Source organism: Chelonus insularis, unplaced genomic scaffold (genome assembly GCF_013357705.1).
Source record: "Chelonus insularis isolate UGA/USDA-ARS -01 unplaced genomic scaffold, ASM1335770v1 contig_16_pilon, whole genome shotgun sequence".
NCBI lineage: Eukaryota > Metazoa > Arthropoda > Insecta > Hymenoptera > Braconidae > Chelonus > Chelonus insularis.
Window position 1 is genome coordinate 339,384 of NW_023276409.1, and position 13,982 is coordinate 353,365.

General features: G+C 30.9%; 5 protein-coding genes and 1 non-coding gene across 6 annotated transcripts; 3 read left to right on the forward strand and 3 right to left on the reverse strand.

Moving 5' to 3' along the window:
* Positions 1-807: 807 nt before the first annotated feature.
* On the reverse strand, positions 808-1,209 carry LOC118064234 (histone H2A-like). The gene has a single exon (XM_035078702.1). It carries the CDS (start codon positions 1,183-1,185, stop codon positions 808-810), a length of 378 nt encoding a protein of 125 aa, XP_034934593.1. The 5' UTR covers positions 1,186-1,209.
* Positions 1,210-2,535: 1,326 nt separating this feature from the next.
* On the forward strand, positions 2,536-3,244 carry LOC118064229 (histone H1-like). The gene has a single exon (XM_035078696.1). The coding sequence runs from the start codon at positions 2,536-2,538 to the stop codon at positions 3,214-3,216; it is 681 nt and encodes a 226-aa protein (XP_034934587.1). The 3' UTR covers positions 3,217-3,244.
* Positions 3,245-3,700: 456 nt separating this feature from the next.
* On the reverse strand, positions 3,701-4,182 carry LOC118064232 (histone H3). The gene has a single exon (XM_035078699.1). The coding sequence runs from the start codon at positions 4,145-4,147 to the stop codon at positions 3,737-3,739; it is 411 nt and encodes a 136-aa protein (XP_034934590.1). The 5' UTR covers positions 4,148-4,182; the 3' UTR covers positions 3,701-3,736.
* Positions 4,183-4,391: 209 nt separating this feature from the next.
* LOC118064238 (histone H4) lies at positions 4,392-4,779 on the forward strand. The gene has a single exon (XM_035078706.1). It carries the CDS (start codon positions 4,425-4,427, stop codon positions 4,734-4,736), a length of 312 nt encoding a protein of 103 aa, XP_034934597.1. The 5' UTR covers positions 4,392-4,424; the 3' UTR covers positions 4,737-4,779.
* Positions 4,780-5,609: 830 nt separating this feature from the next.
* LOC118064236 (histone H2B-like) lies at positions 5,610-6,048 on the reverse strand. The gene has a single exon (XM_035078704.1). The coding sequence runs from the start codon at positions 6,026-6,028 to the stop codon at positions 5,654-5,656; it is 375 nt and encodes a 124-aa protein (XP_034934595.1). The 5' UTR covers positions 6,029-6,048; the 3' UTR covers positions 5,610-5,653.
* A 4,013-nt stretch (positions 6,049-10,061) lies between these two features.
* On the forward strand, positions 10,062-10,180 carry LOC118064239 (5S ribosomal RNA). The gene has a single exon (XR_004690039.1). It is a non-coding gene; the product is annotated as a 5S ribosomal RNA (ribosomal RNA).
* Positions 10,181-13,982: the final 3,802 nt, after the last annotated feature.

The following is a 13,982-nucleotide window of genomic DNA, read 5'->3' on the forward strand; positions in this document are numbered from 1 at the left end:
ATAGAAAATTCGAACAAATATTTTTTTACACTATAAATCGAAATCCATAAAAATAATGACTTAATTTTATGAATGACATGGCGTTCCATTTGATTTCAAACATTTTTGTTGTTTTAAAATTCTTCTGATTAATTATTTAAGAATAAGATCTTTCATTATTTGCAGAGTCACTTAGGACTTGTACATAGCGCGAGGTTTTATTGTCATCTGAAGATGGTAGGATTATTTTTCCTACAATACTCCATAGATTTTTAATAAAACATGATTTTGTTTTTTATAATAATTCATTATTTACTTGTAAAATATCGTAGCGACCAATAATAATATAACTTGTACTACATACCCCAACAAAACACTATTTTAATAAAACTGTATTGTTAAAAATAATACAAAAGGTTGTCAGATCATTACAAGCCAAGTATTTTAACTTCTACATATATTATGTTCATTAAAATTCAATGGGTTATTTATTTTCAAAAAAATTATGTACTTTGTTGCATATAATAAAGATAATTTTGGATAAAGAAAAAATTTTAGAGCTGAAAATAACTATTTGTTATTTGTTTTATTAAACAAATGAAAGAAATGAAAGAATTTTGATTGTAATTTATCAACAAAATACTTGGTGTCACTATTACCTTTTTCCTCCTATTAAAATCCTGATTTTTTTTAAACATTAATCATATACGAGACGGAGCTGTAATGAAGATTTAATACGTTCATATTTTGATAATGTGTTTAGAACTTCGAGTTTCATTATAAGAAATATTTATTGGCCCTAAAAAGGGCCGTTTGGGTTTAAATTTTCTAAGCACTGCTTTTTTCAGTCTTCTTAGGGAGAAGTACAGCTTGGATGTTAGGAAGAACTCCACCTTGAGCAATAGTAACTCCAGACAGAAGTTTGTTTAACTCTTCGTCGTTACGGATAGCTAACTGGAGATGACGTGGAATAATTCTGGTTTTCTTGTTATCACGAGCAGCATTTCCTGCTAACTCAAGAACTTCAGCAGCTAAGTATTCCATAACTGCAGCCAAGTAGACTGGAGCTCCAGCACCAACTCGTTCAGCGTAGTTACCTTTGCGTAACATCCGGTGGATACGTCCGACTGGGAATTGTAATCCAGCTCGTGTTGACCGGGTCTTGGACTTTCCCTTGACTTTGCCTCCTTTCCCACGACCAGACATGATTTTTATTTTATGTAGTTAATACTCGAGACGACAGAAAAGCAGTAGATGTCAGATCAGTCTATGCGGTACAGACTTATGGATTTTGTAGTGTATCTCCGAACCAATAAAATAAGAGTTCCTTGTTCCCACTACAGCAATGTGGTGTCAGCTGGATATTTTGATGTGGTGTATCTCCGAACCAATCCCGTACGTTTATGCTCTGTTAACTGCTAAGAGTTAGTGGCGTAAAAGTTTTTATTCCAAACAATAAGTATTGATGGAAAAAAAATTCCTATATTTGTTGATTTCACGATAGAGTTTTGTATTTTTAATAAAAATACTTTATTTTAAATGAGTTGATTAATAAGTCATTATTTTTTTTTTTTCCGTTCTCTTTCTATTTATAATAGAAAAACTATAAAATACATAATAGGACGAAAATGTGAACGATTTTCTTCCGATGAAACCATTAGTATTAATAAAAAGATTGGGTTAAAATATTATTGTTAATAACTATACATCACAATTTTTAAGTCGGTGAAGATTTTTTTTTTTCATTTTTTCATAATATTTCACAAATTTTTTCCAAACACTTACCATATAAAAACTAAAATACAGAAATAAGAAACATACTACTTTAATTGCTTTTTCTAAAAAAAAAGATATTTTACTGTTATACGATTTATTTTCTTTCCATTATATACAGAAAATAATTATTCGAAACAAAACATTCCCTCATTTTATCGAACAATATTGTCTACCAAAACATCTATTACTAGAAATGATAATAATAATAATAATAAATTATTAATAATATAGTGATTTTTATTCAAAAAATGTGTTGAGTCGGAAACATTGTGTGTTTGTCATTACAAAAATACCATTATAGAACCTTTATTTTTGATGGTATCAGAATGATATTTATTTATATCAATAATATAACTCTTCTAATATTTTTTATCACAATTTATGCAAATATTTTTTCATACAAAAATGAGCACTAACAATTTAATGTCTTTAAATGTCAATGAATTATAAACTGTAGTTATGATTGAATTAGAAATAATTGATTACAAAGTAAATATCATCTAGGAGAGAAACTCTTTTGTAATCAGCAAACGTTCATTTAGTAATTTGTATCAGTGTAACTGAATTTAAGTTTATTGTTTATTGATAATTATCAAAGAATTGAATAAAATTTAATACTAAAAGTTGGAAAGTGTTGTGGCGCTAGTATCGAAAACCAACACGGCGACTCTTCATGGTCCGCGCTCAATTATGTGTATAGCGCTGTTTATTGGCATATTAATTTTTATACGAAACAAAATTCAGTTAACACTGTACTCAGTTTGTGAAAACATTTTAAAAATGACTGAAAAAGCTATAATTGTTGTGACTTCAGCGACTGAAGATAAGGCCACCGCTAAAGCAGCTTCACCAAAAAAAGCCGAAGCACCGAAAGCAAAAAATTCGAACGCTAAAGCTAAGTCTCATCCAAGCACTGCTTCTATGGTTAAAGCAGCCATTAAAACTTTGGCTGAACGCAATGGATCATCCCTACAAGCTATTAAGAAGTATATCGCCACTATATACAAAGTAGATGCTGAGAAACACGCTCCATTCATCAAAAAGTTCTTGAAGTCTGCTGTTACTGACGGTACTTTAGTTCAAGTGAAAGGTAAAGGCGCTAACGGATCATTCAAGCTTCATGTAACAAAAGCAACTACTACGAAATCTAAGCCTAAAACTACGACGGCCAAGAAAACCGCATCGAATAAGAAAACTCCCACTACTAAGAAACCTGCAGCAAAAAAAACTGCAGGTCAAAAAACAGCTCCAAAGAAAGCAGCTCCTAAAAAGGAAACCAAGACAGCAGCTGAAAAAAAAGGAGTAAAAGCTGTTACAAAGGAATCTAAAGTCAAAACAACAGCTCCTAAGGCTAAGAAAGCAACTAAAGCACCAACTGCTAAACCAAAAGCACCTAAACCCAAGAAAGTGTCTACACCTAAAGCAGCTAAATCAACTAAAAAGATAGCTGCTAAAAAATAAATTTATACTAACGGAATTTTTTCATTAAAAATACAACGGCCCTTTTTAGGGCCAAACAATTTATTCTCAATATAGAAAATTTCTCTGCTGATACAAATTGCACAATTTACTCTCATTAACTTTTTACATGTACGTAAAAAGTACATATTAAAATAGAACTGTTTTTGTTCTGTAATCTTCATTATTGTTTTATGTATCAATTACTTAGAAAAATAGTCATCAAATAATGAAATTTTTAAAATTTGCTGAATAGAAGTTTTTAATGTCTATTTAATAAGTATACAAAATAAAAAATAATATAATTTTCAATTTTGTTTATTTAAAAATTTAGATTTTAAAAAGTTTTGATACTAAGGATTTTTACAAATTATCTTTTGGAATGATATATACGCGAAATTGAATTGAATTTTTTGTTATGGACAATTTATTGTTTAGTCTTAAAATATATGAAATCAGAATTGAGTAGCTCTTGTATGATAATATGTAGGCCCTAAAAAGGGCCGTTGATTAATGAAGCAATTTATGCTCTCTCTCCTCTAATACGACGAGCAAGTTGGATATCCTTAGGCATAATGGTTACTCGTTTGGCGTGGATAGCACACAAGTTGGTATCTTCGAAAAGGCCAACTAAGTATGCTTCACTGGCTTCCTGAAGTGCCATAACAGCTGAGCTTTGGAATCTCAAGTCAGTCTTGAAATCCTGGGCAATCTCACGTACTAAACGTTGGAAAGGTAGTTTACGGATGAGAAGTTCAGTGCTCTTCTGGTAACGACGGATTTCACGGAGAGCGACAGTTCCTGGCCTATATCGATGAGGCTTTTTTACTCCTCCGGTGGCGGGGGCACTTTTACGTGCGGCCTTGGTGGCGAGTTGTTTACGTGGAGCTTTACCTCCGGTAGATTTGCGAGCAGTTTGCTTTGTACGAGCCATGGCGTAGTAAAATGTATCTGGTTACTTCGTATAGAACGATGTTAACGAGAATGGTGCCCCCGCCAGCGAAATCTGCCGTTATATATTCTTTTCTTTGTGACAGCTGTTGCATGGTTGGTTGACGAGGTCTTACGGGGGAATAAAGTCCGATCGGTGGCTATTCGTCGAATAAATATGGTGGGGATGGCTGAAGAAGTATATAAGTCAGCACAGTGACGGGTTTAGACATTCATTTCGTTTCGAGTTCTACTTGAGAGCATTTTGAATAATAGTAATCATGACTGGTCGTGGAAAGGGAGGAAAAGGATTGGGAAAAGGAGGTGCTAAGCGGCATCGTAAAGTTCTTCGTGACAACATCCAGGGTATTACCAAGCCTGCAATCCGTCGTCTGGCTCGTCGTGGTGGAGTCAAACGTATCTCAGGATTGATTTATGAAGAAACTCGAGGAGTGTTGAAAGTCTTCCTTGAGAACGTTATTCGTGACGCTGTTACATATACTGAACATGCTAAGCGGAAGACAGTCACTGCTATGGATGTTGTCTACGCATTGAAACGTCAAGGACGTACTCTTTACGGATTTGGTGGTTAAACTACATTTTATTTTATCAACAAACGGCCCTTTTCAGGGCCAACAAATTTTCTTACGTTGACTTTACTACGTTCTAAACCATTTACTTTAAAAGTCATTTATCGTCAAAAGATTAAATGATGGGTAAAATCGTTGCATAACAAAAATGAAAATTCTGGGTAATATTGACTTCAATTCACAATGCAATTTTATTATTGAGTTTTTATCATTATTATTATTATTATGCATTGTTGTCAATTTAAATATAAAAATAGTTCTTAAAACTCCTTTAATTGATTATATTTCGTACCTTGTGTATTCCAATAAATTCTAATAAATTGATTACATTAAGATGGAAGACCAATAGTTACATATACATAGACTATTGAACAAAGTATTTTTGGTTCTACTATACTCTTTTCTCCTTATTCTTTAGAATACTTTGTGTCATATTTAACATAAATATTTTTTAAATCAACCACAACATGAAAATAACAATCAATTTTACAAATCTGTATTTTTTTTATACTGATTATTTTTAATCACCTATCATTTGATAAAATAAATATTCAAAACAATTGAATGATAGTAAATTATTCAATATAGCTTTCTTCAATGTAATTTGTTTGTTTTTTTTTCTTATTTTTTCCTACAGACAATAATATACTTCCAAATTGCATATTTAAGTATTATTGATTGTCCAAATGTTCTTATTGTTTCTGTCGTCTTCGGATTTGCTCGAGAAAAACATGTATAATATATTTCATGAGTAGTCAACTACTATGCAAGAGATAAAGTAACTCAAATTTCTTTAATTTTATAGGAATTAATATGAATATATGTTCTGAATGATGAGTATTTACAACTTGTTTGTTGTACGTTTTGAAATATTTAGTGGTCCTGAAAAGGACCGTTTTAGAATATCTGAAGATAAAAATTTACTTGGAGCTAGTATATTTGGTAACTGCCTTAGTACCTTCACTGACTGCGTGTTTAGCCAACTCTCCAGGAAGCAACAATCGTACTGCAGTCTGAATCTCTCGAGAAGTGATAGTTGATCTTTTGTTGTAATGAGCTAGGCGAGATGATTCTGCGGCAATCCGTTCAAAAATATCATTGACAAAGCTATTCATGATGCTCATGGCTTTACTTGATATACCAGTATCGGGATGTACTTGCTTGAGCACTTTGTAAATGTAGATAGCATAGCTTTCCTTCCTTTTGCGCTTCTTCTTGGTCTTATCACTTTTAGAGATATTTTTCTGGGCTTTGCCAGATTTTTTGACAGCTTTTCCACTTACTTTAGGAGGCATTGTGAGAGTAAGATTCTTGAAATTCAAGACTCAGTACCAGAACAGAATTCGATTTTCCACTTATGCTGATTGTAAATGTATCACCGATCCAATCACAGCCGACTATTGAAAAAGAACGTTGCTTATTGGTTCGGAGGTAACTGTCAGTAGAAAGAGACAACACTAGTAAAAAGTGCGAATCGGAGAGTAAAGAAACGTGATTGGTTCGGAGGTACATCATATTAGAATTTTCCAGCTACTGCACTGTATTACATTATTACCCCTTTTATCTTTTTTTTCTTTAATTAGTACGTTTTTTGACACATTCAACATAAAAGCCAAAAATTTGGCCTGAATGATTAATTGGCTTAAATATCAAGAGTAACTGCTCGTTACTTGCGCCATGTCACGCCTCACTTTTGTCTTTCTCTCTTTCTCTGTCATGTTGCGTGATAAGCAGACACTCTTATACACAAAACTTTGTATTTCTCTCTTCCCTGCAATTTTATTTCCTTTATTTGCTCAAAAATTACGTAAGATACAAGCGAATTATACTTACATTCGCCATATAAATCATCCATGAGTTTTCATTTGCTGCATAGATAATAATTTTTCATTCGTTCATCAAAAAGATATTCGACTTCAAAGATTAAAAATTAGAAGTTTTCTGAAAAACATTCAGCCATATTCATTCCATGGATGAAAGTTGGACATTTCGTGTTTTCTTAAGTTGGCACTCACTGACTGCAATCTGTAATACACTCGGCTTCATAAATGCCTAGTGTATCCTTGCACTGACAGAAAAAATGTAATAGCTAGAAAGTATACTAGCGGCAAACACAGAATATACTCAATTTGAGTATAATTATTATTTGATGCAAGTACATTTTATATCAAAATAAATTGTAAAGTGTGCTGTACAATCATAATAACATTAAAATATAAATAATCATATTAATAATAAAAAAGTTACTGTTATACCCATTGATATTGGTAAATTTAAATTAGTGAGCATTACTGATGAAGTAATTTAATGATTAAATATTCAGTAATTAATAAACAGATGAAAAGTAATCTTATAATAATTACAACAATTACTGTTGTACTTTTAAATACGTGGAGCTGCTGCACTTAGACTTGGCATTTATATTTTGAAATTTTTTAATTTAATAAGAACAAAATTTTAGCATGAGTACTTTATATACTTAATTTAAGTATATAATATACTTGCAGTAAAGAATTGATATACTTGAATCAAGTAACAAGTATCTTCTTATTAATAAAAAGAATTCATAATGTGAGAAAATGGTTTTTGAAGTGTAAAACAGCATTAAACTTAGCATAAGTACGCTTTATACGGGATTTCCGTATAAAATACACTTGTGGTAAGTAAGGAAGATCGTCAGTGTAAGAAAACTATATTATCAACTGAAGTAAACTTTGTAATCTTTTTTTATTATCTACCTACTTGAGATAAACAAAATACATTGGCTTACATTATACTGATTCCAAGTAGAAAGACTATTTAAATACAAGTACTTTATTTTCATAAAACTTGTATACTTATTACTTCTTCAATCGCTTGTAGTCTACTAAGGAGTGGTATATTTTGTATTTAGACTCAGTATTTTTTTTTAATCATTTCAAAACGAAGTTTTACTGATTCCAGGTACTTTCTTTACTTGCCTTCCGAAACTTTGTTACCTATCACTTTTATACTGGGGACGGGAGCGTGACATCCGTCTTCAATAAGATGTCAGTCAAAGGCATTTTTACAATCTTAAGAAATTAAGACTGGTAAATTATCTTGCGTCGGTATAGTAGAAAAAAAATTCAACTAGTGTCACTGTTTTCTGATAGATGACAGTAACTGCACTTTTTTCAATCAAAAATTCAAAATGCTTATACAGAGAAAAGTCTTCTTTCTGGCTCATGAGATGTCATGTAATTCCTACTACATACATAAGTATATTTAGGCTTATAATCTAGTGATAATAATGAATGATAATTTAAAATAGCCATGTAATTTCAATGAAGATTATACGTGAAGTTACAAGAAAGGAACCAAGTCATCCAGTTATTATAGCTGATAAAAAAGTTATCAGTAATAAAGAAGGAGCATTTTTTTCATATAATCGAACAAAAATATCATCTATATTAGATAAATTTAACAAAGAATGCATAAATGGAAAATATCCTGCATTATGAAGCATAGATAACATTGGTTTGGATACATTAAATTTAGAAGTAAGTTATAAATTGTACAAGAAAGCTTGTTAAAAAATTATATTGATAAAGTACTTATCATTATTCTTATCATTAACGTAGGAAGATTGGTAATTTATTTATAATTTTATTTTTGGATATCCAATGATTGTATCAAACTCAATAGAGTTCAAACTTCATCACGAATTATGTCTAGAAGTAATATGTTCATTTCTGTCTCACTTAAGTACAAAAATTCAGTATTTATTATCGTTGATATCGTATTTCAATGGTAAGATAAAATAAGATGTAACTTATATATACAATTTTCCATGAAAAATAATATCATCCAACAGAAAGGATGTACTCATTTACTACCAACATTAATGGCCACAATTTATTTACTCAAAGCTGACTAGTGATTCATATTAAAATTTATTAATAAATTTATATTAATATTATATTTATATTTAAATTCATGTAAATTACAAATACTGATTTATTTTTATAAAAACTTAAGTAATAAAACTTTTTTTTTTCGTTGCACGAAAATTGTTTATGTTTATTAAAGAAGAGAATAATACTGGCAGACATTATTTTTGAAGTTTCTCAACTTTTTAATAATTCAGTTTTCAAATTTTTTCACTTGGATTACGTTATTACGTTAACATTGAGATAAAAATGTTATTATCATTAGATTATAAGCCTAAATATACTTATGTATGTAGTAGGAATTACATGACATCTCATGAGCCAGAAAGAAGACTTTTCTCTGTATAAGCATTTTGAATTTTTGATTGAAAAAAGTGCAGTTACTGTCATCTATCAGAAAACAGTGACACTAGTTGAATTTTTTTTCTACTATACCGACGCAAGATAATTTACCAGTCTTAATTTCTTAAGATTGTAAAAATGCCTTTGACTGACATCTTATTGAAGACGGATGTCACGCTCCCACTGGGGACAAGTAAATTCTATAATTCGCCACCGGAAAATATTTCTGTCAGTGTGGAGAGCAATTACTACGAAAGCCTGTAGAACTCACGTTTCTTTTTCGGAAAGTAGCGCCACACAGTGACTTCCTTCAACAAAAAGTATAGAAAATAAAGAAACTTGCTCCTTCTCGAGTAACAAGTGATAAGTGGAACCTTAAATTCTCCTCTAAAAGTAAGAAAAGTGAAATCTCCTCCACAAAGTTGGAGATTCAAATCACATGGTAAAAGCGGAATTCTTTAACGCATGCCCAGCCAAAGAATAATATTCCGCCATAACAGTTAGAAAGTAGGAAAATCAGTTTTGTTATTATTGTCATTATATTAGCTCTTCTACTTTCATGATGAATACTCAAAAAATCTGTAATATAACTAATTTTCTACAATGTATTGACAACAAGCAGTTATTTATTCAGTTGCCTGGGATGATATATATGTCCGGTACTGAACATTAATGATGACAGAATTATAAATATAAGCTCAAAATAGATAAAATTATAAAAATAATTGAAATCCTACCAATACTGCTATCTTCGGATGTCAGTAAAATTTTTTTTTGCAATTAATTTTTACTTAATTTAAAAAAGTAGTTAATTCAAGAAAAATCTTATAAGACTTGGCCCAATTTTTAAGAACCGTGTCTAGATATTTTCTATCAGTAGACAACACTACAAAAATGCTTCTATAAAATCTTCACTTATCCATCTATCTACCGATTTAGATAAAATAGTTACATAATATATATCTGAATAGGTGGATATCGATAAAGAAGAAAGCATATATGCAGTTAGTGTTTAACAGATGGCAATTGAAGTACGTTTTAGTTGGTTATAAGACAAAAATTTTTCAACACTATTGTCAACGACCATATCATGCTGAAAATACCAGTTCTCGTCTGATCACTGAAGTCAAGCAGCATTGAGCGTGGTTAGTACTTGGATGGGTGACCGCTTGGGAACACCACGTGTTGTTGACTTTTTTTTTTCAATGTTTTTTAATTAGAGAATATAAATCAATGAGGAAAAAACAAATATTGATCAGTATTTTGATAAAAAAGAAATGACAAACATACTACTAGCGAACTTTTGATGGATCCAACATTCTGTTGATAATTGTTTATAAAAAATCAATAAATTAAATTAAAAAAATTTTTAATAATTAAAAATTACGCATTTGTTTATAAAATTTATCTATAACAAATGCTAAAAAATTTTTTAAAAATTGTTTCATACTTTCCACATGAAGATATGAAACTTTGCTGTGGATAATTTTCATATTGAAAAATAACTTTGCCCCCAAAATAAGGATGGTAAGTTCACGAAAAAAATTTTGAAAAAAAGACGCTTCAGATACTACAGAAAATCGAAATTTTTTTTTTTCAATTTTAATTGGAAAATATGTTCAGAAAACGATTCTGAACATTTCAGAATTTTTTCAGATTTTTTAAGATATTGGAAATATTTTTTTTTTCAATGTTAATTAAAAAGGCTCTCAACGGCATATTCTGCCGAAGCGCCCAAAATGTTCGATTTTCAGCGCGCCTTCGCAGCACTGTACATTTTTACCGGTCCACGATAGACTGGTGCTCTCATCCTCTACAAGAATATATAACCAAAAAATTTTTATTCCTATTCTATAATTAATGCACGATAGCATAGGTCTTTAATTTACGGCTACTAGACTATAAGAGTAAAAATTGGTTAATGCACAATAAGTTAAACTCCATAAATGATGAGGAGGAGTAAGGCAAAAATGGGTTCGCGTTTCTATTATATAACTCATTCGAAATCGTTCGAAAAATTGATATTTAATATAGCATCATTTAATTTTAAAATAATACTTATAAAAATGTTCGTCATAAAAACTAACTAGAAATTTTTTGAATTTAAATTATAAAAAGTTATTTTGTTAATCGATAAAAAAAATTTTATAATAATTTAATATCATTGTTGACAGTTATCAATTATAAAATAATATATTTTTAACTTCCCATAAAGAAGTTATTGTAAATAAGTCCATTAAAAAAATTTGAATTTTTATCATATCTTCACGTTTTAAAATATTGCAAGCATGCTGACTGATTTTTAGAATGATGTATGTGTGTTCGTACGTACCTACGGATGTGAGCATTTTTTTCTTTTTTAATATCTCAAGAACGGATCGAGATAGGGAAAATTTCCTATAAATCCATGATTTATTCCTGTATCTTTAAGAGATAGGAAAAATTGCCCTTTTTAAGAATACAGACCCATAGAAGCCCAGGGCAATAGGATTTTATGTCGCAGTAGAATACTCAGTACTAACTGCGACCACAGATGTCGCAGCAGTCCAAATGAGTAGGCTGCAGATGGAGTGGCCAGCAGTCGTTGACCAAACGTCAACCAGAACAGTTTTGAGCCAGTATGTAGATGAATGTTTTAATTTTCAGGTAATTTAGATAGCAGAAAAACCATGATAATATAGATGCGAAAATTCATTAGAGGAGCAACTAGGTAAACCACTAATCAGGGCCAGGTGATATCTTTTAAATTCTCGACTTTTTCAAATCAGGATATCGCTTTTTAAAGAATGCAAATTTACAATATATAATGATAAAACATAATTTTTTTTATCTTTTGAGATTAATAACTTTTTTAATTATTAAGGTTAAAGAATAAAAATTGACAGGATTATACAGAACAGTCTGATGTATAATTATGTACGATCAAAATAATTAAAAGCCGCAAATCAAGCCCGCGGGCAATTATGAGAGCGTCAATTTTAGAGAAAATGGTGCTTAAAACTTAATTTTTTCACATACAGAGTGATAATACTATAACTACTATAGTAGTTTATGACATAATTGAGGTTTGGATTAGGGCGAAGGTCAATACGTTTCGATTGATTACGTGTTTTCGATATTTAAATACTTTCTTCACTAACTATTTCTTTTTACGAAAAACGTTGAGCACTAAATAAACTATATTTGCTCAGTTCTCCCTCCGGTAAAATTATCAACAAATGAAATGCACTAGTTTTTCCAGCATCCACCTCTTTTTCTCCCATCGGCTGGTTTTTTAAATATTTCTTAAACTCCCACTACAAAATGTACGTTCCGTTTACCAGAAAAAGTCAGTTGCATTTTGGCTTTTGTTGATTTCGCATCTTCTTCAACGATTCACGTTGGCTCTCTTTGTTGCTATTCTCTGCTACGTGCTTAATAATAATTTTTTCTGAGCTCATAGTGCATTTTCAGGATTTCAGGTTATCATTTACCCACACTCAGAGAAATTTCTGGTTAACGCATCTATTTTAAAATAGTTATTTTTTTTTATCAAAAAAAAAGTAGTCACTGCTACTAGTCTGAAATAGTTGATGTAAAGTAGTTGCATTGACTATGGAACCGTAGTTAACGTAATTGAAGGAACAATAGTTGATGTAACTGCGGAAACAAATCAACAGTAACAGTCAGGCAGACGTTGCGATTACTACGGAACAAGGGTTAATGCCACTAGTCAAAAGTAATTGATTTAACTACTTTACATTAGTTTTATCAACTCCATAAAAATAATTATATCAATTAATGTTTACATGGTTCGCTTAGATATAAACTTCTTGCTAAAGTAACTACTTTTCTATTCGTTACGTTAACAATTGTTAAGTAGTTAAAACTACTACAGACTAGGAGGTTGTATTGATTTACAAAATTTAGTTATATTAGTAATAACAGTATAGTTGAGTTAACTACTATTACATGATCATCGAAACTTATATAAAATAGTTGACTACTCGATTTCAACATTGTTTACACTTACTATTAATTAATTGTTGAGACAACTATTTTCTTAACACTTATTCTAAGTTGTGTGAACATTCATTTAATGACTTCCAAAACGTTTACATAAATAGTTGTACGTAAACTTTTCTTTAACAGAAACATGCTGCATTAATAATTATAATAATAAATAAATACAATTCGAATTAAAATATACATTTTCTAGAAACATGTCTTATCTTATGTTGTAATGAGTAAGTAAACTTTGTTTGTAACATTCAATTACTTGAAAAAACATGACTGCACGGAAAATTTCGTAAATAATAAAATATATAATTGTCACATATGCACTATGCTTCCTCCGTCCGAAGGACGGAAATTGAGTACCTCGCCTCTTTGGGCATAACTCGGGGAAATTATGGAACAGGCACAGGGATACACGTAACAAGCCTGAGGCCTTACAACATACGACTACGAGTCCGACCTCAATTGGCCAGTTGTACTGAGGCCTACATGTCATATTTTGACTTTGCAGCCCCAGGTACAGGGCTTGGCATTTGGCCTTGGAAAAAGTTGATACTGTTATGATAGAAATGAAGGAACAGGTTACAATTGAACCTTCGCATGGTCCTTGGGCTTCTCCTGTTGTTCTTGTTCCTAAAAAAGGTGGTGATATCAGATTTTGTGTTGATTATCGAAAGTTGAATGATGTCCAGTTAAGGATTCTACTCCAATTCCTCATCAAGAAGATATTTTAAATATGGTTCTCGGTGCTCAATATTTTTCGACTATTGATTTAAAAAGTGGATATTGGCCAGTTGAAGTTGCTCCTGAAGATCGTGAGAAAACAGCTTTTTGCATTGGAAGATAACTTTGGCAATTTAAAATTCTTCCTTTCGGTTTATGTAATGCTCCTGCCACTTTTGTGGAACTTATGAAGATAGTTTTACAAGATCTTCTCGGCTAAATTTGTTTAGTTTATTCAAATGATATAATCATCTTCAGTAAGAGTCTTGATGAACAT